At 39.4% G+C, this 27,680-nt stretch overlaps 1 protein-coding gene across 2 annotated transcripts; it reads right to left on the bottom strand.

Annotated features, from left to right (window-relative positions):
• Nucleotides 1–317: 317 nt before the first annotated feature.
• AFG3L2 (AFG3 like matrix AAA peptidase subunit 2) lies at nucleotides 318–27,363 on the bottom strand. 2 transcript variants are annotated; one of them, XM_086608561.1, is made up of 17 exons: nucleotides 27,241–27,363; nucleotides 22,678–22,777; nucleotides 22,152–22,220; nucleotides 20,608–20,723; nucleotides 19,509–19,661; nucleotides 17,270–17,344; nucleotides 15,548–15,672; nucleotides 12,958–13,231; nucleotides 12,238–12,375; nucleotides 8,019–8,172; nucleotides 7,310–7,417; nucleotides 7,037–7,162; nucleotides 6,189–6,299; nucleotides 5,461–5,576; nucleotides 4,300–4,500; nucleotides 2,443–2,637; nucleotides 318–1,311 (listed from the first exon to the last, which is right to left on the bottom strand). In XM_086608561.1, exons 1-17 carry the CDS (start codon nucleotides 27,361–27,363, stop codon nucleotides 1,069–1,071), a joined length of 2,427 nt encoding a protein of 808 aa, XP_086464687.1. In that variant the 3' UTR covers nucleotides 318–1,068. The 2 variants fall into 2 exon arrangements, with proteins under 2 accessions (XP_086464687.1, XP_086464688.1); XM_086608562.1 differs by having other exon boundaries at nucleotides 15,548–15,669.
• Between the last annotated feature and the right edge of the window lie 317 nt (nucleotides 27,364–27,680).

The raw sequence follows: 27,680 nt of genomic DNA, 5'->3' as shown, positions 1-27,680 counted from the left end.
TGCCAGTTAATTTTTGAACAGCTGAATTCTGCAGCTGATAAGTCCTTAGCAGACAGCAGACAACCAGAAGCAGATGACTATACTAAAACAACTGTATTCAACTATGCAGAGGGGGGAAAAAAAAAAATAGCTTAAGGTTAAGCAAACCAGTATGAAACTGACAATCTGATTTAGCACCTTTGGATTTGGCAGCTGGTTTTGGTATCTGCGAGCACAATCTTGCTACCCTAATTTAACGAAATCTTAAACTTAAGAAGTTTTCTATTGGTTTGAATTCTATACCAAGAACCCAGGAAAAAAAAATGGACAAGCTTTGTTCAGAAAAGTACTGATTTTATTGACTCAAACTGTATTTACACAACACATTCATATGTTCAATATTTTGCAGAACTCTGTAAAAAAATGACTCATAAAACTGCAGGAGCCAAACTGAGCTTCAGACTTCAAGACACTGAACCATGAACATTTTAATATATTTAAGCGGGTGTCCAGTCTCCCTGTCAACTTACATGGCAGTTCTCTGTAAACAGACTTTTTAAAATCAAAAGGAAAGGTGGAGCGGAAAAGGGTCAGATGAGAGAGAGCTAATAGTTTTGCAAAGCTAGTGCTTTGTAAGACCAGACTTTTGGCTGAGCATTCAACAACGCATTTTGTACGATTCTTTCTTTGGAAACAGGTCACATACAGTAATACTTTAGCTGAATAATCAAAAACTTTATTTTAAGCTTACATACATGTTTTAAAAAGAGACCAGTGCCACAAAGTTTGTGCATGAATCTGAACTGTTTCAACGTTTGAGAGGCTCGGTTCTGGCATTCCACTGCAGCTCAAATCCAACGTACGTTTCTTCAGTTGACAAATGAACGATGATCGTCTTTACCAGTGAACTGATGACATCACGTATGTAAATTGCGGGCAGAATATCCTTATCTCATCACAAGAGATCACTCTTCCACCCATCTCTAATACAGTTTGGTTGAATAAATATTTTTTTTTGTTTTGAAGTACAAACTGGGTGAGTTTGTTTCTCTTCCAGAGTGCAAGTCAACATCAACACACTCTTTGCAGTTAAAACGGCATCACTCCTCTGATCTGCCTAGCAACCTGTTCATCTGTTCTCTCCTCTTTCTCTTTTTCGCGCTCTTTGTTCCAGTCTTTAAGGCCTTCTGGTAGTGAAGTATCCTCATCCAAACTTCCTGTACCTTCAACAAATTCTTCGTAAGTAGACTTTTCTGCAAAAGGTCTTGGGCCAAGCAAGTCTAGCATATCACTTTTATCAAGCACTTCCTTCTCCAGTAGTCGTAGGGCAACCTGGAATAGCAATAAGTTATGTCACACACAAAATACTTAAGTTGTCTCTCTTCCTTGGAAGAGTTTGTTAAGGCAGTTTGGGACCAAATTCAGCACTGATTAATTCTGATGGAAAAAAACCAGGTTGCTCGGAGCTCACTTAATACATGATTTTTGTTACCTAAACACTCACAAGGGAGAAAAATACCATTTTTTAAATCCTACTTTTAAGATCTGGCAAAGTGCCCTCCCTCCCTGTGGGCCACTGTTGCTGTTATTGTTGCTTCAGAACAAGCTGCCAAAAGGCTCCTAATGCGTGACATTAAGCTATAGATGAAGAGAAGCATTCCCTTCCCATCAAACCAGATGGTTCAACAGGGCCGCTGTTACGCACCATAAAATTACAATGTGTCCAACACTGCCCAAGTGTAGTTTGTAACCTTATCGGGGTCAGTGAGTGTGGTGTTCAGCACAAACCATATTCAGCGATCATTTTTGGGATGATGACCTGCTACACCTTCATTTACTGAATCCATACAAACTTGTCTTCTTCCCAGTAAGCCTATCAGGTGCCTATCCTGGAAAATTACCCTTTTGCTCTGTCAGGCTTCCTGGTATGGAGGACGAGAAAACGCACATGGGTAATCTCAGCTGCAGTGAGGCAGATCATAAGCAGCCAGGGGGCAGGAAGGGAAGATGGCAGAAAGATTATTTCTATTTAATGTTCAAAAGGAATTCAGAGAAAGGAAGTTACACATACTTCCCTTCTTAGAGAGCTTAGTTTAGTTGGAATCCTGGTATTTTGTGTTTGTTTTTTTTAAGCTTCACACTTGTCTAGTACATCTACTAAAGCCTACTTTAGGAGACAGACTGACTCTGCCAACTTTCCAAATGAATATTCACCATATAATGAAGGAGAGGGAATGATGATGTGACGATGTTAAATCACGTTCATAAGAACCTCAGAGGTGTTCCAACACAAGAGATACCTATTTATTTAAGTCTCGTGACACACTCTCAAGATTACATCAAATAGCTTTTTAGCAAACTTCCTTATATTCTTACATAGTCACTATTTTTAATCTATTCCGTTTAATTCAGATTCTGGTTTACCAGCTGGAACTTGGTGTCTAAAAATGCTGTAATACTCACCTTCTCCACTTCTGCTTTCTTCTCAGTCAGAAGACTTAATGTCCTGTCATAAGCAATGTTAATTAGCGACCGTACTTCTTCATCTATCAATCTGGCAGTGGCCTCACTGTAAGGTTTCTCTAATACCATGTCTCCTTGACGAGGGAGATCAAAGGAAATCTGCCCTACTTTTTCATTCATACCAAACTGAACAATCTGAAAAGAAAAAAAAGGGAAAAAAAAATATCAAGCCAAAGATTTTAAGGTATGTAAAAATATGGTAAACAAAACTGAAAGGAGGAAGTCATTTCATTGTGACCCAATCTTTTCCTCTAAAGCCAACCCTCCCCTGAAAACTCAAATCTACCTAAGCTAAAGTTCCTTACTTTCACTTATTTCTTTTTAATGATTAAATTGAAAGACACAAATACCACCATTTAAAGGTGGTCACTCATGATGTACCTGATGCTTTGCTGTTTAAATACTAAGATATTACAGAGAAATATTTCAGCCTTCATTAAGCAGTAAAACTCCTTTCCTTTTCCAGAAATGTAAGTCCTTTTCGAATTCAAAATGCTTCTGAAGTCTAGCATATTTCACTCACCCATACAGATAAGTTAACTTAATTTGAGGATTAAAGTAGAGAGTCTTGAAGATTTTGTCCTAGCATATGCAAAAATCACGTGCCATGCTTCATTCCAAGACAATCCCCTACAAAGGTGAAAATCATTATCCTGCTTGACTCATTACTCAATATTGACTCCTCTGGTTGCCAAATATGGGTGTTTTAATTTGCATTTTACTCCAGCAGAGACAGAAATAAGTTCAAACTGCTATTTATGTATTCAGTCCATGGCCATTATCAATGCGATGGTTACTAATGTGGCACTTCTCTGCATGGCTTCGCAAGATGAATATAGGTATGACAGAATATTCAGAATTCAAAGAGATCTCAATATTAGAACCAAGCATCTTAGCCTGCTTCCTTAAGAAAATTTCAATACTTTTATTTAAGTCCCCAATTCTCTCTGGAGACAACGTCTGGTTAGTGTGAAGAAAAGTGTACACTTAAACATTTTTTAATTTAAAATTGAACAACAGTCACTATAGGTCCCATAAAATTAACATTAGCAGGATTTCATTACACATTTACTTCCAGAACTGGGCAACAAGAGGCACACCAGAGACTAGAAAGTGGGTGTGGTTTGAGGGTGGGGGGGTAAGTGTTATGTAGGGGAAGAGAATCATACTCTAAAATGTCCCTCTTGCTCACCTTTTGAGTTGTCTTATAAAATGACAGCTTTCATGTTGATGCAGGAAATGGAATAATGCACCCATGTGTAGCACATGGCTGCGCTTAGGTGAGTCATTACATTGATTAAGATTTCGAGTTACTCATCTATGCTAGTTAATATGATACAAACAAACTAATGTCTTAATTTCATCAGCCTTAATTGACAGCAAATAGTGCTTAAATACAAGGTTTTCTGGATTTAGTTACATATGTGAATCCAAATTGGGTCTTCAAACTGGACAACTGTAAAAGTAGGATCAGATGATCGAATCTGTGCACTAAATTCCATTTTAAAAGCATACAGTTTCCACTTGTGTTTGAATCCAACTGCAGCATGTATGTTCCTGTGGGCAGATGTAGGATAGTAATCAAAGCCTAATGCATGGACTCCTGTTGTAAGACTATAATGAAATACTTGAGTCATCAGAATCTCTATACAACAACAGCACAATGCTTATTCCTATAGTATTTTTTGAAACTAGGCTTTTGAGGGACATATTTGATCAAATTGCATCCTTTCAGAAATATTGGTGTTATGTAGCAGATAAAACTGTAAGAAAAAAAGGTCTCACTTAAGCACATACCTGAGCATATGCACTCTGGGTCACCTTCTTCAAGTCATCTTGGGCACCAGTTGTAATTCTCCCAAAGAAGATTTGCTCAGATACACGTCCTCCCAGAGTCATGCACATTCTGTCAAGTAGCTGCTCTTTGGTATAAAGATACTGTTCTTTGGGTAAATACTGAGCGTAACCCAGTCCTTTACCACGTGGGATAATAGATACCTACAATCAAAATTAACAGAATGCTAGAAATAAGTAGTGTTATAAAACAAAGCATTCTTCAGTTTGACTTTATTTTTAATTACACAACCTACGCCATACTCACCCTTGAAGTCTAATTCAGATATTATTTCCATTTACAGTTTTGCCCTCATTGTGATTTATCCTTAGAAGCCCTGGCTAGCTCTAAACTGGGAAAACAACTACTAGAATATCTGGAAAAGAAAGGTAAGACCACTGTCATGTCTTTTCCAAAGACTGCATGGTATTTTTTTAACTTTTAATGGAAATCCACTATTCTATTAGAGTTATGTACAGGGCTTTAAGTATTCTGCAACAGCATTTCTGCATCTTTAGTATTCTGAATAGTTGAAATTGTTTCCGTGTTTACTGGTGTCCTTCTTTCCAGCAGTAAATTGTACAAGATTATTTTTAAGCTTGAAAGTCAGATAAAATTAAGAACACAGCCAAGAAAAACTTGGAATGTTACAACAAATTTGGGAGACTGAGGTGCTCTTTCCTGTATCTTTGACTTGTCCAGCTGTGCATCCAAAAAGCAAATTAAAACTAAAAATCAGACTCTAGATGATCATTTTTACAGTTATATTCCTGAAGAGGCATCTACCTCCATAACCTGGTAAGATTAACTTAAACCACTGATCTGTGCTAAAAGCCTCAGAGAAAAAGCAGCTATCAAGGCAGGCAGACTCATGAGAAGACCAGACCCCTTTCACCTTACAAGGACATTTATAGTACAAACTCTGGAACAGCTAAGTCAGAAACGGTTAAGAAAGCTATGAGAAGTGAACCAAAGAAGTACTCTAAAATTTACACACACTATCTTTTGCAAGATTACATATTTTAATACCCTCTCAAAATTAGGGGGTAGGGGGTGTGAGGAAAAGGAAAAAAGATGCTGTCCATGCTACTATTAAATTACTAGTTCAAATTAGTTTCCTTTACCTTTAAGAGTGGGTCAGCATGTTCCAAAAACCATCCTGCAACTGCATGCCCTGCCTCATGATATGCTACTGTCTTTTTCTCCTCTGGTTGCAGTACTTGAGTTTTCTTTTCCAAACCTTTATAAAATAAATTTGATTAGTAGTTTCAGACATACTTTTCTCCAATGAAATCCTTTATCTCATTTAGAAAGATGGTGAGCGATTAAACTTAGATGCCATGTAAAAGTTTTTTTTTTTAAAAAAAACACAACAAAAAACAACTTGCAGGTTTTAGAAATGTCTGTCTGCCAGTTTTTACTTTACTTTTACTTGTCCTTGATTAGATTTTCCAGTTTCAAAGTATATGTTCTTAAGAATATTCAAGTGTTTAAATAAAATATTTGCACTTGAAAAATCAAATAGTTCTCTGGACTATTCCAGGCTAACAGCAGTTCAAAGCACTGCTAAATCCAAACAGCTACTCCTCTTGCCATTTTGAAGAAATTAGAAAAGCATCCTAATGAAATTTCTCTACCCTACCCCTTTCTCCATTACAAAAGTCAGCAATAGAGGCAGGATACTTCTTTCCTAAATCTGAATGTGTTTAGGAGAGAAGAAACTACCACCTTGAAGAGCAGGAGAAAAATTCAAAGTGTGGCTTTCTCTCTCTCTCTCTCTCTCTCTAAGTAAAAAAAGGAAGTTATCTGTCATATTACAATTTTTGAGAAACTACTGATGCAATTCACCTACCTCCAATAACTCTTTCAATTGCTTGCTCAAAATGCTTTTGGTTTATAGCATCTGAGAGATGCCTTGCAGCAATTAAAGCAGCTTCATTACAAACATTAGCAATATCAGCACCTAAAAGCAGAGAAGGCATGAATTACTGATCATTTTCAACAACTTTCAGTCTAGCATGAAGATAACCTTATCTAGAATTAGATTTCTATAGATTCTCATAGAGTTTGAGAATTAAAGGTAATGCTCTCTGAAATAGATTGTTACACATAGCATAATTCTTTAAGAGACATTTAAAAACACATACTACAGTTTTGGCTTTAGAATTTTTCTTAGATAGACAGCTACTGAATAGAATAGAATAGAACCGAATAGAATTTATTACCAGTGACATACTTGTTTGATGTTCTCACATCCATTCCTAATTCAACACAAGGTTATAATACATTTCCCAGGGAGGAGTTTTTACATCCAGAAACAGAAATCCCCCTACAGAACGTGCACACAAACTCTGCAAAACTCAGGTCTTCTCTAGTAGTGTTCAAAGAATCCAATAAACGTATTAAACCGAAGAATACCCACAAGAGTGACAGCAATGAGAAATCTCTGAATTGCTTTTGCTGAAGACAGAAGAAACTGCCATTTGGTATGTCATCCTGATTGAGGCAGACAAAACTTAAGACCCTCGGAAATCTCCTACTTGCTCAGATAAGCAAAGAGAATTTCATATTGTACCAGTAAATAAAGTAAGAGTGCCATCCAGAAGATCAGGTGCAAGAAAACCAGAAGTAGTAGGAAAATAAAATATCTACAGCTTATGTAGTAAATGCAGGAGAACAGTGGCAGTAGGAGTCACTTACCAGAAAACCCAGGTGTTAGTGATGCAAGTTTTCTTGCTAGGTTATCTTTATTTAAGACGGTGTCTAATTTCAGAGGTCTAAGGTGAACTTTGAAAATAGATGCTCTTCCTTTTATATCTGGGGGTCCTTTAAGATTAAAGAAGTATGCTTTTACTTTTCACATAGGCATATTCTAATTGAACACGTGCAACAATGTTACATAGGTAAATAGCAGCAGTGATTTCAGTGTATTCTACAAACGCAGAAGTATAGAGCAATGCAGATAAAACTCACCAATGTAAATCTGCCTGTCGAAGCGTCCTGGTCTCATTAGAGCAGGGTCTAAAATATCTGGCCTGTTAGTGCCCGCCAAAATTACTACATTTGTGGTTGTATTAAATCCTGTTGAAGAAATGTAATAAAGAAAAAATCTGTGTGAATATAATTTCCATGAAATAAATGAAATAGAAATAAAAAGACTGTCTGTTTTACAGGGCCACATAAGAACTGACAGTTTAAACAAATGATCTTAAAGCTGAAAATACTTCCATTTATTAGAGCATTGTCCAGCTTTTCATAACAAGCGAAAAAATGGCCTTGGGCTCTGCTTTGTGAAGTGCTATATCAAATCCTACTTTATCTTCAAAATGCAATAATAGATTAACTGCTCAGGAAGTTGCAGAACCAGCGTGGCTAGCTGTATTTTTTACAGACAGACTGGTCCCATGCAAAGAATTTTTTTTTGGCCTATTCAACTATGACAAAGAGTTATCACAAGCAGAATGATGGTTCTTTTTTCTGAAAGAATTTTTGCAAAGCAGCAGGCTGCAGCAGAATGAGTCACCATTCTTCATTTTAGGAAGCAAAGAAACACACAGAATTTATATTTAAGCTAGAACTGTATCTTGGTTAACAGGTCTGAAATGGCACATGTGTATATATATATATAATTCTTTCCCTTAACCTTGTCATTATAATGTAATATTAGATGTTAAATACTTACCATCCATTTCTACTAGAAGCTGATTGAGTGTGTTCTCTTGTTCACTTTGTCCTCCAAAGTTGCCCCTTCCTCTCTTCCTTCCCACTGCATCTATTTCATCAATGAAGAGAATGCAGGGGGCATTTTTACGAGCAAGAGCAAATAAGTCTCTAACCTTAAGAGAAGAGAGTATGTATCAGACTGGTTTGTAATTGTTCAGAGTTGGGGGGTGGGTAGGAGGGGAAGAGGTACATCAGTAACAGTGTCACTACAATTGAGGATGGTTGTTAGTGTTCCAAAGCCTCCAGCCAGCTCTCAAGGCCATGGGAAATGAACACTGTAGCTGCTGCTAAGCAAGAATCCACTTATTTGGAAGCCCCTTGGTTGACAAATCTTTTCTCGATCCATAAACATTAAACAACTTAAAGCCTTAAGAAATAACCACTTTTCCTGAATAACTGAAATATATCTTCAACTTCAGCTCCAAAAGCCTCCAAAGTTCAGAGATTTAAAGCAAGATTTCTCTTTTAAGCCCTTCTTTAATGCAAAGTATTAAAAGCAGAACCGGAACATGAATGGGAATGCTACTGCGCAGTAGTTCTTCATACCAAGGAAATAAAATAGTTTAAGTTTTCCTGCAGTTAGAACAGGGTGATGTAGGTCCTACAGTGAACTTAAGGCTTACTTACAAGCACTTACCATTGTACTCTAACCATATGCTGTTACAATATTGACTCTTGGCCATCCTGTCTCACCATTACATAGGCTAAGAAAACTGAATTCACCTCCAAGTATTTGGAAGCTAAATTAACTTCTAGAAGTCTGGAAAAATGGCTAAGACCTAAGTAAATAGTGGAAATATTTTTTTTTTTTTACTTTCAGATAAGTAAAGATATTACCTATCAAATTCTACTGTAGTAGATATAGCACAACGTGATTGACTTTAAGATGCTACATGACAATGTTACTCTGCTTGCAAATATATCAGAAGGACCTCATTAAAATCAGTTCAGCAAGTTAACAGACGTACAACTGAGGAACTGAACTGGAGAAAACAGGAAATGAAACATTATGGAATAATTTGGACCTGAGTGGGAATTACATGCAGCTCAGAGCTTTACTACTTTGTATGTTAGAGATGCAATTAGAGAAGGCTCCTCTGATGACAAACAATGTAGAGCAGATGAGATTGAGATGTGAATTTTGAACAGTACACTCTACTACAGAAAGTCACTCTGATTTGTAAAATGAATTTGAAAAAAGCACAATGAATAAAGCATGAAGAAGTGTGATAAACAAAGAAAAGCATCAGATGCTCAAAGTTAATGATCTTTCAGTCGGAAAGTGACAGAGATCCAGAAATATACAACTATTTTCAGATGGAGTAGGACTAAAAATTACTGTAATCCATATATACTAAAAAACTCCAACATCAAAGGAACTAAGTATGTGTAAACGGTTTTAATTTTAGCATATCCTGATTTACAAATAATCAATTTAGCACCATTAACAACTGACTTATTTACTAAATTCATAGGAAACAAAACTCAACACACTCTCATGTTGTTTTCTACAGGCATCGGAAATTGCCAACTGTGTTGAAACCTCAATTCACAGCCAAGGAAGCAACTGTTACGTCAACAGATTTCACTCGGTAGTAAAAGCTGATAATCATCTGTATAGACCAGCAGAGAAAGGTTAAGTCACTTTGCTTTAGGGCTCTTCAGGTACATACTGACAGCTAATGACAATGTAGTTTCTGAGGACCATTATTATTTCAGGATATCTAATACTTTCCCAGAGGATATGGAACAGTTTCATTTCTTACTGTTTCTCAGAAAAGTCCCTTCTACACTGCATGCTCCCTCTTTCAAGCCCCACTCATCTTACATACATGATCACTATCTCCATACCCTCTGGGTTTCAAACACTTTTTTCAATCACCATCCATGTTTTTTACCCTGTTGTCTATTTCTGCATCTATTTCTCCACTTTCTGCCTATACTCTCTCTCCTTCATAGTGAAGGGGAATTTCCTTACATTTTTCCAGCCCTCTCTGCATCCTCATTGAAGCCTCCACTCCCAACTAGCTTCTGCATTTAACTTTGTGAACAGCTCCTGTTATCAGTTCCAAGCTCTGTGCCTATCTGCACGTTCCTCCAACTCTTCCTTCTCTCTTTTCAGAAGACCCCAAGTTATCTGGCTTCACTTATCTTTTCCCACCTGTACTACTGGAAGAAGTCCAGCAAAAGACCAGAGAAAGAGGCTTGCAAGAGGCATATGCATGCACAGCTGTGACAAACTAAGGACCAAATCTTGCAAAGTTTATCTGCTAACCTCTAACGCATCTAGACATGTAAAAAGTAAAAACTTCAGTTTTTCAGGGCTTTACAGAACTTAGTCAAAATGAGTTTTCCTGTGTATTTCCACAGGACATAAACCCACATATATCTGATAAGAGCCATTCCCTGTCAAACTTCAAATTCAAAACAAGACCCTAAAGCATTTCCATTTCATACTAGCAGAATTAGTTTTTAAATATGAGGAAAAAAAACACAGTATGCTTCCTCAAGTCTGTTTGCAGTTTGTAGCAAATAAATCTTTAAAGTTTTCCAAAAGTGTGTTACCTTGCATTATACTTTTTAAGGCTTAAGACAAGATGGATGGAGTTTGGTGAAAGTATGAGCTGTTGGAAATGGAGTGTAATTTTGAACGTTATGAGGAACCTTATTTTTTTATATTACCCACCTCGTTTGGAAAAATATTATCAGTAACTTGTTTATAGAATATTTTTAAGCAGATTTAAATGTCCTTCCTTCCTAGACAGGAGAAGATAGATTTAAAACTCAATGTTTGAAATGTAGTTGCAATTAAAAAAATAGTTAAAGAAAAAGGGATGTACTGGAACTAACTAGCCTCCCACTTAGTATGTTTTTCAGCGAATAGAAAAGAAAGACTACTTCAGTTGGAAGGGACCTACAATGATCCTACAGTCCAACTGCCTGACCACTTCAGGGCTGACCAAAAGTTATTAAGGGCATTGTTGAAATGTCTGTGACTGGCTGAGAGGCACTGACAGGCTTGGGACATCGACCAACTCTAGGAAGCCTGTTCCAGTGTTTGACCACCCTCTTGGTAGAAAAATGCTTCCTAATGTCCAGTCTGAACCTCTCCTGGCGCAGCTTTGAACCGTTCCCACAGGTCCTGGCACTGGATACCAAGGAAAAGAGATCAGCACCTCCCTCTCTACTTCCCCTCCCCCTCATCAGGAAGCTGTAGAGATCAATGAGGTCACCTCTCAGTTGCCTTTTCTCCAAACTAGACAGGCCCAAACTCCTCAGCCGCTCAGTCCTTTCACCAGCTTTGCTGCCCTCCTCTGGATGCATTCAAGGACCTCCACATCCTTCTGAAATTGTGGGGCCCAGAGCTGCGCACAGTGCTCAAGGTGAGGCTGCATCAACACTGAATACAGAAGGATCATCACTTATTTTGACTGGCCAGTTATGCTGTGTTTGATGCACCCCGGAATATGGTTTGGTCTCTGGGCTGCCAGGGCACACTGCTGACCCATACTGAGCCTCCTGTCGACCAGCACCTTTTTGCAGGGCTGCTCACCAGCCACTCCTCTCCCTATTTATGCTTGTGTCCAGCATTACTCTGGCCTAATGAGCTACTTTAAGAGAGTTAAGGCAAAAGAGCACAAAAAAAAAACGTTAAACATATATTTGGTTATTTAAGTTACCTGATCTCCAGAAATCAATCATTAGCTCCATGACCCTCAGACTCCTATTTCAACCAGCTCACTTGTGTGTCCCAGACAACTATTTGTATCTAAGAGTTTGACACTACAAAGAGAATAAAGTTCTTCAAAGAAATAATAACCATTTAGAGCAGAAGGAGACAGTCCCATAGCAGTAGTCAAATGAGCTACATATTTCTGACCCAGCTAGTAAATGTACTTCAGAGCAGAGCTTGGAGAGCTCCATTCTGTTTTCTCAAGTTCCAGCAAAGACATAAACCCCTAAGGTCCCAATGGCCTGCAACTAGATACTGAACTGCATTAGTTCCTTTTATGAAAGGTACATCTATGATTCTTGTGTTTAGATAACCATCTGGTATCACTTGTAAGCAATCTGCATAAATGAAAACTTCAGCTATAATCAAACTGTTTCCCTCCCAAACTTGACAATGCCCTTTCAACAACCAATACTGAAATAAAAGAGCAAGGACAAAGACTTACTCGAGCTGGACCCACACCAACAAACATCTCCAAGAACTCCGAGCCATTGACTGTGATAAACGGTACATTAGCTTCTCCAGCTGTAGCTTTAGCTAGAAGTGTTTTCCCAGTGCCTGGAGGACCTGTCAGAATTGCCCCCTGCAAAAGAAACAAGTATATTTTCCTCATGAAGAAAACATAATATAAGCCCATGAAATATCTTTCTTGAAAGATCTACACGTTATGATGTTTAGTCCACTGGCTCTTCTTCCACTACAGTTAAAATTGTGCAAGGAAATACACTGAAGATTAATCTCTCATTTAAACCAGCAAAAGGAAAAAAAAAAATAGATACAACATTGCCATGCTTAGATACAGGAACCGTGTTTTCTTTGACTGACACATTAAAAGACAAAAAATTCCTATATTATCAGGTGGGCTCCCACGACAAGATAGCCAAACGACAATTCTATAACAATTATATACAACGAGGACAGTACACATCCATGCTATGTATTGTTTCTGACCCATGTGAACAGATTAAGTTTTCCACAAGGCAAATCTTCTGGCACCACATTTATACTGCTGGCACTCAACACCTATTTATTTTTTTTCTGACTGTTGTGAGAAGACAGAAGCTGGAAAGCGTTGCGTACGTAAACATTCCTAGCACAATCTAGAATACTGAGGACTACTAGAAGAAGTCTTTAGTCTTTCTCTGCTAAGTTATCATTCCCTTACCTTTGGAATTTTTGCTCCCAGATCCTCATATTGTTTGGGATTTTTCAGAAAGTTAACAAACTCCATTATTTCCAATTTGGCCTCCTCACAGCCAGCTACATCTTTGAATTTAACGTCTATTTCATCCTTAAGGACTTTGGCTGTGGTTTCACCCACACTGAAAAGTCCACCCATTCCACGCCCTGCTCGACCTAAGCCTGCAGGACCTCTTCTTAATGTGTATAGTAAAGAACCAATAATCAGGATTGTAGGCAGCAAACTCAAGAGAAATGATCTGTGGAGAAAAAACAAAGTAGAAAACCACATATATTACAAAAATTCATTACTGCATATAAAATGTACAAAGCATTGATTCCATCATAAGTGAACAAATTCAGGACTAATACTCTACTAACTTGTAATGTTTACATTTTTGCAGATTGTTCACACTGGGAAATAAAACAAAATAAATTTGAGAACAAATTATTTTATTGATTTTTGTTTCTTTTTAAACCAAGCACATTAAGTGCCCTTGATGAGCTTTACGGAGGAAAACTGCATTACCTAGTAAACAGAAGTAGCTAATTTTCTATGCCCTTCAAAAGTAAATTCACAGGACTAGTTATGCAAATGGCTCCAGTCCCAAATAAGTTGCATTAGGTAGCATATAATTGGTGTATGCTACACCTTCAGACAGAAATTTCCCTCCAAAATACATACTCATTCTTCTTCCCTTAGGTCTTTCTCAATTTTTTACATTTTTTCTTTCAACGTGTGTATTTCCCTCCCTCAAGGCTATAGTGAGTTTTTCTGTTGTGGGGCTTTTTTTTTTTTTATTACTCATTGCCCATTATCCTTCACTGTCTGTCCTCCAGCTTTCTAGCACAGCTCTGAACAAGCCAAAAATCCTAATACTAAAACAGTCCTCGTTATTATAGTATCTGAACACTGCACAGATTTTTGTGGTAAGACTTTCAAGGAACAGCTCACAAGAGGTTCTGTCAACACTCAGCAAAAAATAAATGCTGAAAAAAAGCACTATCATAAGATAGCACAGGATTTCCACGCTTTACTGATATCTCACATTTCTGGGATGAAGAGGAGAAGAAAGATTTTTCCCTATCCTATGGTATTCAGCAGATTCTGATCCGGCAGGGAACAGCAGTACTCTGATCATGTAAGCGCTGCTCTCTCCTGTTTCCTGTGGCATTTCTGGGGCAGAGCAAAAAGTTGCAGGCAATGTATTCTATGAAGAACAGATACGGAGAAGGAAAGCGCCTGAGGAGCTGTGGTCATAAAGAGGGGTTCAGCAAATAAGAGATTTGTGAAAGGCTGAAGACAACATGGGAACTGACATACTTTTCCCAGTCTGCTGTGAGAAGCCTCAGGCTGACATGCAGCCTCTTTGCACGAGCACAAGCCCTGTCCACTCATTTTTTTTTCCAGATTTGTTTAAGTAAGGGCTCAACAGGTTTATTTATGGACTGTCCTTAAAAGCATGCCCTGTTAGACAGAAACACTGAAATGAGACAGATAGAGTTTACAGAAGAACAGGGAACAGAAAACATTTATTTGAAGTTGCAGATGGTCCAGAGTTAAGGCTACCATTTTCCTGTTGCCAGCAAGACAAACAGGCAGTAGCAGCTTGGTAAAACACACTGCAGAAATAAACCAAACTTTCCCCTCCGTCCCCAAAAACTGAAACACACACTATAGTACCAAGAATGAAAACACAAAAGAGGCAGCAAATGAGCCTTTATCATTAGTGATACAAGCTACTGCACCCAAAGTTGAATTTCCTGATGGTACAAAACCTACTTCACAGACACCAGCAGGAGCCATTTTCAGACTTCCGACTCAGATCAAGAAGAAATGAGTTCTTGGGATACAAGATTACATCCGTCTTCTAAGCCATTCAGAAAACCGTATCAGAGAAGCACTTCTAGTCTCTTCTAAAATTCAGTCAATGAAACGCAGCTACATGAGACTAACATAAAGAATACAGATATAGTATTCCAGCCATTATTCCCTGCTGAGGAAGCAAAAATGCCATAAATCTGATGTCCGTACTGTTTTTCTTAACTGATGTAGAGATTAAAAGCATGATGCATCTTCCAGCTCCTGCTACAAGACAGGATAGCGTGATTTACTTAATCACCAATTTCTTACCATTTTGCAAGGCCACAGAATTTGACTGCTGCTGAGCTTATGGACAAAAATTGGTGCCTGTTGTATCTCAGTCAATATACTGTAGTTCTAAGCATATTTTGTCCATTCAAAAGTCTGCATGAGTGCCATCTCTGGAGCTCTGCTGCTATGCCTGGCTGACTCCTGCTCTAGTACAAGTCACCTGGAGGAAGGGCTTAAATGAAGGAAGGACTAATTGTAAACAAACATTTATGTAATGAGAAGCTATATTTAGGGTAATGGATTTCTACACAGACCAAGTACTGAACAGCTCCTCTTACAGTTAACATTCAAAAATAAACCCAAGATGACTGTTATTCTGGTCACACTGCCACCTAGTGAAGCATAGGGTGCATGGCTTACAACTCTAGACTGTAAACACAATCATTTTTTATCAGAGACTATTTTTAAAGCAACTTCTTACCCATCGCTCTCTGTTGAGTAGACTACAGGCAATCTGTTCTCCACTTCTATTCCCAGATCTTGCTGCACAGTTTCAAGATTCCGTTCAAAAGTGTCCACACTACCAATATTAAACCAGACGTACTGCTATAAAAAAAAAGCAGAGATCACCACAAAGTGCCCTATCTTATTTTGGCTTCATTACAAGCCAACTTCTTCTAACACATACATAAGCAGTTCTCAGAACAGATTCAGACCAAGTTTAAGTTGCCTTGTAAAGTGTGTAACCAATATAAAATACACTTAAATCTAAGGCCTACCAACCTAAATACACTGTATCTGTCATTGCTTCTACAGAAATCATACACCAAATAGCTTTGAGGCACTTCAAACAGACTGAAATCCTGTCATTTGCTCCAGGAACAAACAGAAGGAAAGTAGGTAAACAGATCTTTAGAAGGGAGCTACACAGTCAGAACAGAGTGTTCAACGCCAGGTTGGATGAGGCTTTGAGCAACCTGATGTCGTGGAGGGTGTCCCTGCCCATGGCAGGCGGGTTGGAACTAGATGATCTTTGAGGTTCCTTTCAACCCAAACCATTCTACGATTCTATGAACCAGCAAACACAGCAGCCATACAACTCACTGTTTCACCCGAAGGTCTCAGCCTTTCTGATCAAGAAAGACAGTTCTCTACTTTTGGAGTCCATATTAGCTTTAAAGTTAGCTGTCTTCACAAAAGACAGCATGAACTTATATCATATACCAGAAAAAAACCAAACAAACTTTACTTTCAAATAGTGTTGAGATTCAGTTTATCCAGAAAACCTTCCCTTTTGCACCATGACCTGCCTGACTTGCCCTTACTGACCCTAATATTGAAAAAGAAAAAATAAAATAGAGTAGTCCTAAGTATTAACTGATTGAGAAAGTAAGGCAGCTGGTGGTATGTGGGCTAAAGGGTAGGTGTATAAATAAGACACTCTGAAACTCACTGATTAAGTAATTGCTGCAGTAATCACTTTACCCCAGAGGGACTTGCAGACCTTGTTTCAGAAAGTCAGTCAAAAAAGCTCCACAACCTAGAAGAGGTAACCGGATAAAGCTTCTCTAATGCTTCTTCTAAATTTTCCATGTGGTATATGAGATTTTTCATTTTTTACTTAATTTTTAAATAGGTCCCTGCCACTGAGTACTACTCTTTGAAAAACTTTCACCTGCACCAGTCTGCTCCTCACTGTGCTACTAGAGAAGTAACTCCCTGAAATAAGTACTTTTCTCAAGAATGAGAGTTCTCAGTTTAGTTTTAAAGACTTAAGTATTGAATGGAGACAAAGTTACACATTTCTCTTTGTTTTTCAAATAACTGGCTAAATAAAAGCAGTCTGGAACAGAAACGAGCCAAAAGTAGGTACAATTAATTCTGAGATTTTCTTGAGCAGATGGAAAACAGCAGTTAAAAATATAGAACCTCGAGCAATTTCTCACTCTTCTTGTTTGTGCATTTGTATTAAGAGCATGGTGCTAGAAAGGAACTACTTGCCATAATTCTAAGACATCTGTAGCAAAACAATCAGTACAATAAAGTGAAAAAACAAACAATGCAGGATAATGTAACAGTAAGGTAAAAAAAGTGTTTTAGATTAAGAGATTGTTAATACTCCAAGTTTTCTGCATCAAACTTTACCTAAAAAGATTGCTCTGCTGTTACTAATGTCTCATATACATATATAAAAAATGTTTACCCATTCATGAGGAGACTTCCCTGAAACAAAGATCACTCTAACAAAACGCTTGTTCACCACTTCGAGTCTGTCCACCTGCAGGAGGAAAAAACCAAAATTTGTGATTTGTACAGTCACCGCACTTCTACCACAGCTAACAGCTACATATAACAAATATGAACCTGTTCTGTTTTCTAGTAAGGAGGATAGAATTCATGTTGTAGACCAGGATGGTTCCACAATCTACAGTTTGCCATTCCTCATTATGAGGAATCGTGTATGTAATCAGTATACAAGGAATATTGGCACATTAGAATTTAGATTGGAAGGACAATCTCACACCATTTTTCAAGGAAAAAAACTAATGTAAACCTCAAATTACAGGTACAGTGAAATAGTTAATACTTAACCATTTCAATGGTCAAACACTAAAAGCAATAGACCACATGACTCCAAACTCTTGTAGCAGCTTCCAAAACAAAACAAGCTGAATAGAATGAGGGAAAACTTAACTTTGCTCTTACAATTGTTTTCCCTAAAATAAAAGGCCTCCTGTACTACCACATCAAACACAATAACATCAATTAGATAAGGTATAATCTAGTTGAGGTAACAGATATTGCATAAATTAAAATCAAGAACTGAGCTGCAGGTTCACAGATATATACCATAAAGTTGTGGGGTTTTTGATAGAAGAATTCACAAACAGTTAGTTTCGTGAATTTGACAGGGTCTCTTCAGAAGGCAACTAAAGTTTCCTTCCATTTTTTCTTCCTCTTTCCATAAAATAACTGGTTTCAGCATCTTAAAAGAACTTAAACTAGAAATGGTTCTACAAGTTGGGCCTGAACTGTACGCAGCCTAGGAAGGTTTCCTTGAATTCACTACATGTGGTCATTTCTGGCAGAACTGAAGCACAACATGAGCTAAGAAGCTACTCTAGATCTAGCCTGACTTCATGAAAACTACTTGTACATGTTAGTTTTGAAAAGTTTATAACCCCAGTAGTGCTGATGTCTTCTCCCTGTTAACTAGATACCACTATGGCAACCAACAGCATTTGATGGCTACATATTTAGCGTATCTGAATATCCAGCCTACATCTTACAAGGGCCCAGGAGACTTGGTTTTGTGCAACAACCCACTTTCATAAGGCTTTTCTGCAACAAGGGTTCAGGCTTTGTTCACTAGAACAGCTAAACTAATCTTTTTACTGAGCTAGGTCTCACTGCTTCACAACAAATATAATCAGTAAGGTTTTTTCCACAAGATACACACATAGTTGTCAATTAAGAACAGGACTGCAAGACACACTCTAGGCAGAAGGGGAAAAGTGTACAGAGCAGCTCTGCACAGATCAGTAAGACAAAGAAAAGTCGGAAACAACCTGTTTAGCAGTTTACCAAAGTAATGGAGGAGTAGGAAACATGCGGTTAACACAAAATCCCAGGTCTGAAACCTAGAGGAGGAAGCAAGCCAACGTTTTCCTAACCTGCAGATGAAGCTACAAACAGGGAAGTAACAGAGGCAAGAACTAGTGGTTCCTGAAGTGGAAAAGGCCTGTGTAAGACACTCGATCTCCTGAACTTCACAGCATCACCAACCTATTACTCCAAGTGTGGAAAGCTGCCAAGTTCTACAGAGAGATAGGACACCAACGATAAAATTGATTGCTCCAGTAGTGGCTCCAGGTAAGAAGGAAACAAAAAATAGAGAGGAGAAAACAAATAAAGGAAGCTATTTTACTGTCCTTGGAAGAGATTTTTCAATTCCCCATCCCCATCTGTTCACACTGCTGCTCCTCAGATTCCCTGAGGAACACATTTAAAGCATGAAACAAGCACGACACTTTTTTTTTCAGGGGAGTGGTCTTGTGGAAGTGTTTAAGGTTAGGAGCAAGTTTCTTCTGAGGGCAGCTTGCGTGGCTGCATTATGTCAGCTTACCTGTACTATAAGACCATATGCTGAGAGACTGTGGCTACACTGCCTCTTCAAACTAGCATCTACACGACCTATCCAACAAAGAAGTTCTGTCCCGAGCTGCTCATTCCCTGTCCTTTCTTGAGCTGACACAAATCTTCACACAGTCGTCCAGAACATCAGATCAAGGAACTGATTAAGATGAAAGCTGATCTCTTTCTCCCTCAAAAGTTACTCTTGAACCAGCTCTCACTCCACAGATACATGAGGTATAAGCAGGAGGCAGAAATAAGCACCTTCAGCACACTGACTTTCCATTTTGATTCTCCTCACTACTCACCACTCCTTTAGAAAGGTAGTTATTGACAAAGTCTTTCCAGGTGATTTCTCTCCCAGGAACCCTGAAGAAGAAGTAATATACAACCATCGTCCAGAAAAAAGAACTTCCCACTACGTACATCCGAAACTCCCTGACATCCCATGGAATGTCACCCTAGGAAATGGAGAAAAAAAAGTGGTTTGAGAGTCTGTAATATAGTAAGAAAAAAACCAAACAGGTTCCAGTATCTATTTCTGGCTTCTATTGCCTGCCCTCAAGGTTACCATAGAGAATGTCAAACAAAGCTATGTTTTGTTGTATGAACACACTTCAGTAACTTCAGATATAACTGAGGAATTACAACACTAGTAGAAAATCTGGAGTGTTTTACAAACAGTAATTAAACTGTGGTTTGATCTATTAACTACTTTTATTAAAAAAAAAAAAAAGTTTTGCCATCTGTTATATGACCTTTCTCTTTCCATTCCAAAATGATTTTCCCTGTTGTCCAGGCCTCCCTGCCCTACGTGTAAGACTTAAAAAACAAAGGAAAAAACTAAGAGGAAAAACACAGAAACAAGAAAAAATTTATGCCCACTAAGTAAAATCAGAAAAATATTCTCTATATTCTTGCACTGCCAGACGCTATCACCTTTGTGCTACAGCTAATGACAACAAATATAAATTTTGAAAAGAAACCTACATAAGTATTCCATTAAGGTCAGAACAGCTAACAGTAAACCACATTTAACTAGTGTTGTGTGGTTGGCAAGTTTTACAAATTGACATTCTGAAACAAAATACGAAGCCTTTAAGGCCTGAGGTTCCACTGTAAGAATACTGACTACTAGCAACCATATTTGTATAGCTTAAAACTCCACTGACATTCCTGAACCAGAGATAGATGCCTCTGGAAGGTGTATATACACAAAACTGTTATTTATGAAAGGCATTGAGTGGGGAGCCACCTAGAGCCAGTCACTATGAAATACTAGGCACAGGAGGCTTAAGGAGCATTTAGGCAGTCTGAATATGGCCCTAAAAAGCAAAAAGCATACACGGTTATTTCATGGGGACAAGACAGTTAGTACCATAAAGAAAGATATTTTAAAGTCAAGACCTTCTGTAATCTGGTCCACCAGTTAGTTTCTTCTTTCTTGCCGCCTTTTTTTCCGCCACTGCCACCTCCTCCACTGCTAGTCCCACTAGGCTGTCGGGCGCTAGCTTGCTTTGCTTCTAACAAAAATAAAACATAACAAAAAAAATATATTTTTACACCTTATAACAATCTCCTACTGGTTTTAACAGTTTTAAAATTGAAGAGTTGTTCTGAAAAATTAACTAGTTTGCAATGCTACAATAATTAGAGGATGAGAGAAACTGCATTTTCCATAGAAAACCATATATATAGTCCATTAACTGGCAGACACACCCATCTCGCACAGTTATAACAAGAAGAGAGGTCTGTTAACTGTATAACTGATGACACTCAGGCACCAAAAACTAAAAACATCCAAAGTATAAAAAGAAGCCTGTTATGGAGAGGAAGTTTCATAAGTTATATGAAACTTATTTCTACTGCATTAACCCAAGACGTGCAAGATTATTCAAAGCATTTTGTTGGGAGTTGGGGGGTTGTGGTGGTGCTTTTCATTGGTTTTGAGGGGGGATGCAAGTGGGTTGAGTTGGTTGGATTTAAAAAAAAAACCCCAAACCAAACAAAAACAACAAAACACTACCACAAGCTCTAAGTAGCATCTCCATTCACCCCTCCAGTCATACTATGGTCCTCTTAAAGCTCAGGGTTTATTGATGTCATAGGTTGGCATCCTTTTTAATATTCTAAAGACCAACACAACACAGTAACAGCCATCTGAGCCAAGGAGTTAATCTTAAACATTCTTCTACTCATCCAACTCACAAGGTGCCTGCATGGCGTAGCATAATGTCACAGGTCAACATATTCAAGAGTGTGAGACAGAGGACAACTCTAAAACACATTCCTTACATCCCTAGCTCTTTCAAGAGCTTCGCAGTTTGGGCACCTAGGCACGACCCTAGATTTCACCATTCAAGGCCTAGTGAAAGGAAAACTGCTGCTCCTGTTACTGCTCTCGTAACAGACTCATAGGGTTGCTGCCTCTCCTTCTCCTTGGAAGATGTGTTACATAGATTTCTGATGCAACTGAGTGGCTGTTATTGCTAAGAATTTCCATAGTCATTTCCCTCCTTGAAAAGATAGGGCTCCTTCTAGCACTGTCACTACTAACGCCTCTTCCAAGCAACAGGGCTGTTCAATACAAAATGAGTATTTTAGCTTGCTCTAGGAAAAGCTGAGAACTATACACATAGAGAACCTCTGAATGCATGACTACGTCAACGAACAGGAAACAGTAAAACAAGAATTTAAGGACAACATTCCAATAAGGACAGCATTCCGGAAGAAGCATAAGAGAAAATAAATGTTATTCCAGAAGATATACATGATAAGAAAGCAAAATCATGTTTAATGAAAACATACAAATTTGCAGTTTTAAACTAATCTGGTACAGAAACATCTTCCCTGAAAAATAAACAGAAAAACTCCAAACCCACAATGTTATGCTAAGGTCTAATCTAATGAATACACATTCTACAAAAACAAAATCAAGCAGCTTTTTATACCTTTTGTTTCTCCAGCTGTACCTTTAGTTCCATTAGTTTTCTTCCCATTGGGAAAATATTTTTCGAATCCTATTAAGAAAGAGTTAAAGAGCTCATGATTGCTTTTTAGTTTACAGTTTTGTCATTACACTTCAGTAGTCACAAGCTGAATGCGTATAATGGCAAAGAAGCTGGCTACATATCAACCACAAAAACAGTTTGTTCTTGTCTTTTTGTTGAAGAACTCTACCAGGTTCCCATAAATCGCTATTGTTGACAAGAAAATATCAAATGTATTTAATAACTTAAAGTAAAGCTATCCTTTAAATCAGAGACAAACTGCATTGCATAGCATGAAGTTGAGCAAACTGCAGTCATTCTCTACTAGCTCCTAAAAATCCCATAAATCGATGTTCCATCTCAAGATTAATGGCTAGTTAGTACAAGAACTTACTTCTCCCCAGAGACTAAACTTAAATGGCACACAAGTGCAGTTCTCAGCAAGGAATGAAATCTGCTTCACTTCACTGATCAAAGTTATAATCACCTTTGGGAGGTTGAGAGAAAAGCCTTCTGCAAGCAGCAATTACACTTGCCAAGACAGTACTTCTGTCAGTAGTAACTCCAGTGGCAACTTTTTCACGCAGCTGTAAGATGAAAAATAAATATAAAGCAACAAGAAGGTGCAACAAATCAGATAATACTTCACAACAAGAACTCTACAACAGACTTCATAATAACTGCTGTGGACCAGAGTGTAAGACAACAATGGAAAAGGAAAAGTCAATCAAATGGGTAATTTCTACAGCAAGGAAATTTTTATTCTGTTAAGTTTCATCCTATACACAAACATAATATTATTAAAGGAGAAAAATCAAGCAGGAAACACTACAAACTATGAACATTAAATACCTAGGGGAAACATTTCATAACACCAGCTGAATGACACTGAAGTGTAACACTAACTGTGATTGTACAAGCATGATCCACGCAGCATTGAGCAATGTTTTGTTAAAGAACTGCAACCTTCTCCAAATAGCTAAGAAACTGTAACTTCTGAATATGAAATATCTGCTTGAATCCAAAAGAAAGAGATAAGGCAGACAATGCTCATGTCCAGCTAGGAAACCAACACAGAGGCTGAATGCCAGTTCAAAAAGCAGACCTCAACCCCTGCATAGGTAAAGATCCAGTTATAAAACCACAACAAACCCAAGTCTAGCACACCTTGTTCTAAGACTAATTCTTTACTGTTATTCACCATTTAAGTACAATGAAGGAAATACAAATATTTTAAATGACTAATTCTTCCGGTATCATAACTGAATACTTAAAACCAGAGTAAGCTGCAATTTTATTACAGAGAATTCAAACCCCCTTTCTTCAAGAAAGCCATATTTTAGATAAAATCCCAACTTATCCCCTTCTTAAGCCTTCCCAGCATTTCTAAGAAAAAAAAAGAAAAATTATTCTTATCAAGATTTCCTCACAAGCTGACTTACTTTCTGCCTCCATTCCCTTCTGCCCACAGAGGTGCTCAGTCTCCTTCTCTTCTTTTTTGATTAGAAGCTATTTATCTTAACAGCCAAAGAAACATTAAAAAAAAAAAAAAATCCCCAAACAAACCAGAAAACAACAAGTCCTGGAAACATGACTCAAGGTACCCATGCAAAACAGCAAATACCCATCTAGGACTAACACCTCTAGGACTACATCTGTGAAGGAAAGCTCAATGTTAGCACCTCCACAGCAATTTTGTTATAGTGAAGTTACAATGGTTGTAGAAAAAAAATCCATTTTTGCATATTAAACCAACTTGCAGGATATCAGATTACATGCTAAGACTACCCTAGGAATGCTGACATATCATTAATTGAATTCTAACTCTCCTGAAGCCTTCTGTCTGGGAGCTTGCCCCTCCATCCGTTATTAAGTGATGAAATACATTAGACTTATTCTGAGTAGCCATCTAGTTCCACCTGCTGGAACCAAGAGGAATACCAAAACGTCCTTGTTGCTTTTGCTGTAGACTGAGCTAAGAATTCTTAGGATGCTTGATCCAGCCATTATTTTGTGCCACTGTGTGTCTTTGAATAACGTCTGATGCTGAAAATTCAAGAGGACATTTTATTGATCATGAAAAACGTGTGCAGTGCAGATAGTCTGGAGAGCAGCTAATTCAGAGAATAGCTCCTAGGTCCAACACATGATGACCTCCAACATAAGCAATGGCACCTGTGCTCCTAGAAGAAGCTTTAGGACAAGCAGGATGCATCAGTGTGGGCAATTAAATAAAAAGAGCTTGCCACAGAACAACCCATCTGTAGTTCAAATACAAACTGGTCGTGAATGTTGCAGTAACAGATGAAACTCAAAGCTATGCCCAGTAATACTGGCTTCTCTTCTATGTCACTGATCTCCTACAACACCAGAAGATTTGGGAGTTATTTATTCCGCAAGCTCAGATTACTTTTTATTTGTAAAGAGACAGGAATATTCAGAAACCTCTACTCCAACTAAAATAAAGCAACTGCTCACATTTAAAAGAAAAGTCTGAGTAAGCCAAATCTAACTGTGTGGCTCAGCTAGACCAGCATGGGTTTATTACAGAATTAAGTTACAGTTTAATCAGCTTGGGGGGGGGGGGGGGGTGGGGATAGAAGGAGGGAGCAAAGGAGAGAGTGAAGGGTAAGAAGATAGACCTTTGGGGCAGATCTGAATAATGGAACTGGTTTGTTGCTGAATTGTCTCTACAGATCCTAAATTCCATGAATAAATGCATAGTCATCTGTCAAGTTAAAATGCAGAGAGCCGAGTGGTTTAAAGTTGTTTTGTGAGAAAGGGAACAACTGACTTCATGGGACATGCAGTAAACCTCCTGACTAGTGAGGTGAGCTGACGGAGTCTGGGAGGTGTGCTTTTATGCTTCTGACAGGTCTCAGTGAGTCCATCTACTGAAACACACAGTTTCCTTTCACCATAGCATTCCATAAACACAAAAATTGTCAGAATCACGCTACACTGGTAACAATTGCTTGGTTTTGGTGTGGGTTGGTTTTTGGGTTTTTTTGACTCTGTAAATCATCAGGATGAAAACTGATTGTATTGATCCCAATACAGGACCTGTCCCTGGGGTGGCTGGCAATGGGAATGCCACCCCAAGCTTAGCAGATACAAGCACACCCACTGCCTAAGCAGAGAGAAAGCAAACAAAGCACATTTGGACTGGATGCTGTTTTCGGCTATGTAGCAGGAACCTCCGCTCAGCTTTTCTCAGTCACAGATGAAAGAACTGTCACAGTGTATAAAGCAAAAAAATCTATTTTTTTTTTTCAGGCAAACCTTGTGACACCAAAAATCAAGGCTTTTTTAAATTATATGTTCAAGATAAGCAAAGTACACAAAGGTCAGTTTTACAGTTAAAATAACCCAGAAAATGTCACTACTCTAGAGTATAACTTAAATCCAAGATCTGTAACACCAAAGTGTCTTCTCCATGATTCCAATATTAAATAAGATATATAATTTTAAATAAGCAGAACTACTGACTTTACAAAAACTTTGTAACCATAACAATTTTTAAAAACTGAGGCTACACAACGCAAGAACAGAAAATCCACTTGCTCAGCTATGTAAGCAAAAGACCCAGAATCCATTAATTCTAGAAAGTTACAAGTTCACAGCTATACTCAAAACCAACTTCAAAATCAAACAAAATAAAATGAAACCAAAAGTCTTAATTACCTACAGTCACCAAAATATCACATAAGAGCATGTTAGGGGAGTGGGGACAGAAAGCTGGTAAAGAAATCTAACTTAATGCAAGTTGTTTTTTTGTTTTTTTTAAAGAAAGATCAAAAAAAAGTTAGTAATGGCTTTGATGAAAACAAATTTCCTTGTTTTGCTACGTGTATACACACTCAGATGCTAGGATGAATACAACTCCCTTCGTAGTTCCCATGTGTCATTCCAAATAAGAATTGATTAAATTTTATTGACATAAATAAGAATTAGTTTCCTGATGGATTAGCAGTAGCGCTGACAGTGTTTGATTTATTATTGTAATGATGTTCAGCTCTGACCAAACAAAAACATAAATTCAATATCAAAAACAAACTACATGTTTATACTTAGTCCTAAGTTACTAACATCCTTATGTGTGTTCAGCTCACAATTATCACTATCCTAGTGATAACCTTCATACCTACAAAGATGCAACTGTTCTTCCCTGTACACTACAGAAAAACAAAGCAACCTGCCCAAGATGCCACTGAAAGAAACAGGAATTAAGCATCTCCCTTTTCCCAATCAGAAGCATAGGCCTGTCATTCCTCCGATACGGTAGGGTTGACAACAAAGGAAATGCACATAATAGCTGACGGTCTAAACCATTTTACCAAGGACGAACACCCAGCCACCACAGTTTATCAGTTAGCCCTAGAAAAGCAGGTTCAGATCCATAACACCATTGCCCCGGGCAATCCCCGAACGCAAACAACTCGCCACTTGCCTTCTCTTTTTCAGCACGTTACCGCTACGCTCGCTGACCACCCAACGCCCCAAACCAAACCGCTCGGCCCGCCGCACAGACGCCGTATGCGGAAGGCCGCAACCCCCCCTACCGCGAATCGTCACCCTGGAAAAGCAACGGAGGTACTCTGGAGCTCGGCGGCAGACATCACTGGAAAACCCGCTGGGAATCCGGCAATACCGGCGTGGTGCGGCGGCAGCAGCAGCTCTCAGGTGCCGCCTCATCCTCCCCCGACAAGAAAGGCTTCTGCGGCCGAAGATGCCCGCAGGTGCTCCCGCACGGAGCCTGGCTGCCATTTCCGCACCAGGAGGAGCCGCACTCACGCCCATCCACCGGCTCTCGCCGCCCGGAAGGGCGAGAACCGAGCAGGCAGGAGGCCACCTGCGCCGAAGGGGGTGAAGACGAGCCGGGGAAGGCCGCGGGGAACCGTGAGGAGCCCTCGGCCCCGGGCAGCGGAGCGCCTCCCCCCGCCCCAGGGTCCCGGGCAGCGGCACGCGTCACCATGACAACCCAGACCCCCCCCGCTTACGGCCAACGGGCGGGGGGATCGACCGGCCGGGCCCGTGCCCTGCCCCTCACCTGTGCCAGGCAGGGCCTGGCCCCCAGCAGGCCCCTCCCGCAGAGCAGCTGTTGCAGCAGGACCCCGGGGAGCCCCCGGCGCCGGCAGCCCCCCCGTGCCAGCAGCAGGTAGCGGTGCGCCATGGCCCAAGCGGCCGCCTCGGCCGACCGCGTCCACCGCTCCGCGCTGCCGTCGCGTCGCCCCACCCCTCCCCCCGCCGTACGACGTCTGACCTCATCGCGCTGCCGCATGCACTTCCGCTACGCCCGAAGGACCCCTCCGAGCCCCGCCCCGGAGGCGGGACCCCGCCCCTCATGCCGCCCGTCTCGCTTTGCCTGGTCACGCCCACCGCCGTCACCGCCCCGCGCCGCGCCCGCCCCTGGGGCAGGGCTGCCCCGTTACGGCGGGCCGCGGCCCGGGAGGTGCGGCCGGTTCCTGGCGGCCTTTGCTGAGTGAAGGC

Source organism: Tauraco erythrolophus, chromosome 3 (genome assembly GCF_009769465.1).
Source record: "Tauraco erythrolophus isolate bTauEry1 chromosome 3, bTauEry1.pri, whole genome shotgun sequence".
Taxonomy (NCBI): Eukaryota; Metazoa; Chordata; class Aves; order Musophagiformes; family Musophagidae; genus Tauraco; species Tauraco erythrolophus.
Note: the sequence above shows the minus strand (reverse complement) of the source record. Positions and strands in the feature narration are given on the sequence as shown.

What these genes read in the sequence shown, in the direction of transcription:
- AFG3L2 (XM_086608561.1), bottom strand. Translation starts at nt 27,363, where the DNA reads ATGGCGCACCGCTACCTGCTGCTGGCACGGGGGGGCTGCCGGCGCCGG. An exon ending in TTGGTGTGGGTCCAGCTCGA is followed by an intron (nt 8,173 to 12,237) that starts GTAAGTCTTTGT and finishes TCTTCTCTTAAG; the next exon opens with GTTAGAGACTTATTTGCTCT. An exon ending in ACTAACACCTGGGTTTTCTG is followed by an intron (nt 6,300 to 7,036) that starts GTAAGTGACTCC and finishes CTCTGCTTTTAG; the next exon opens with GTGCTGATATTGCTAATGTT.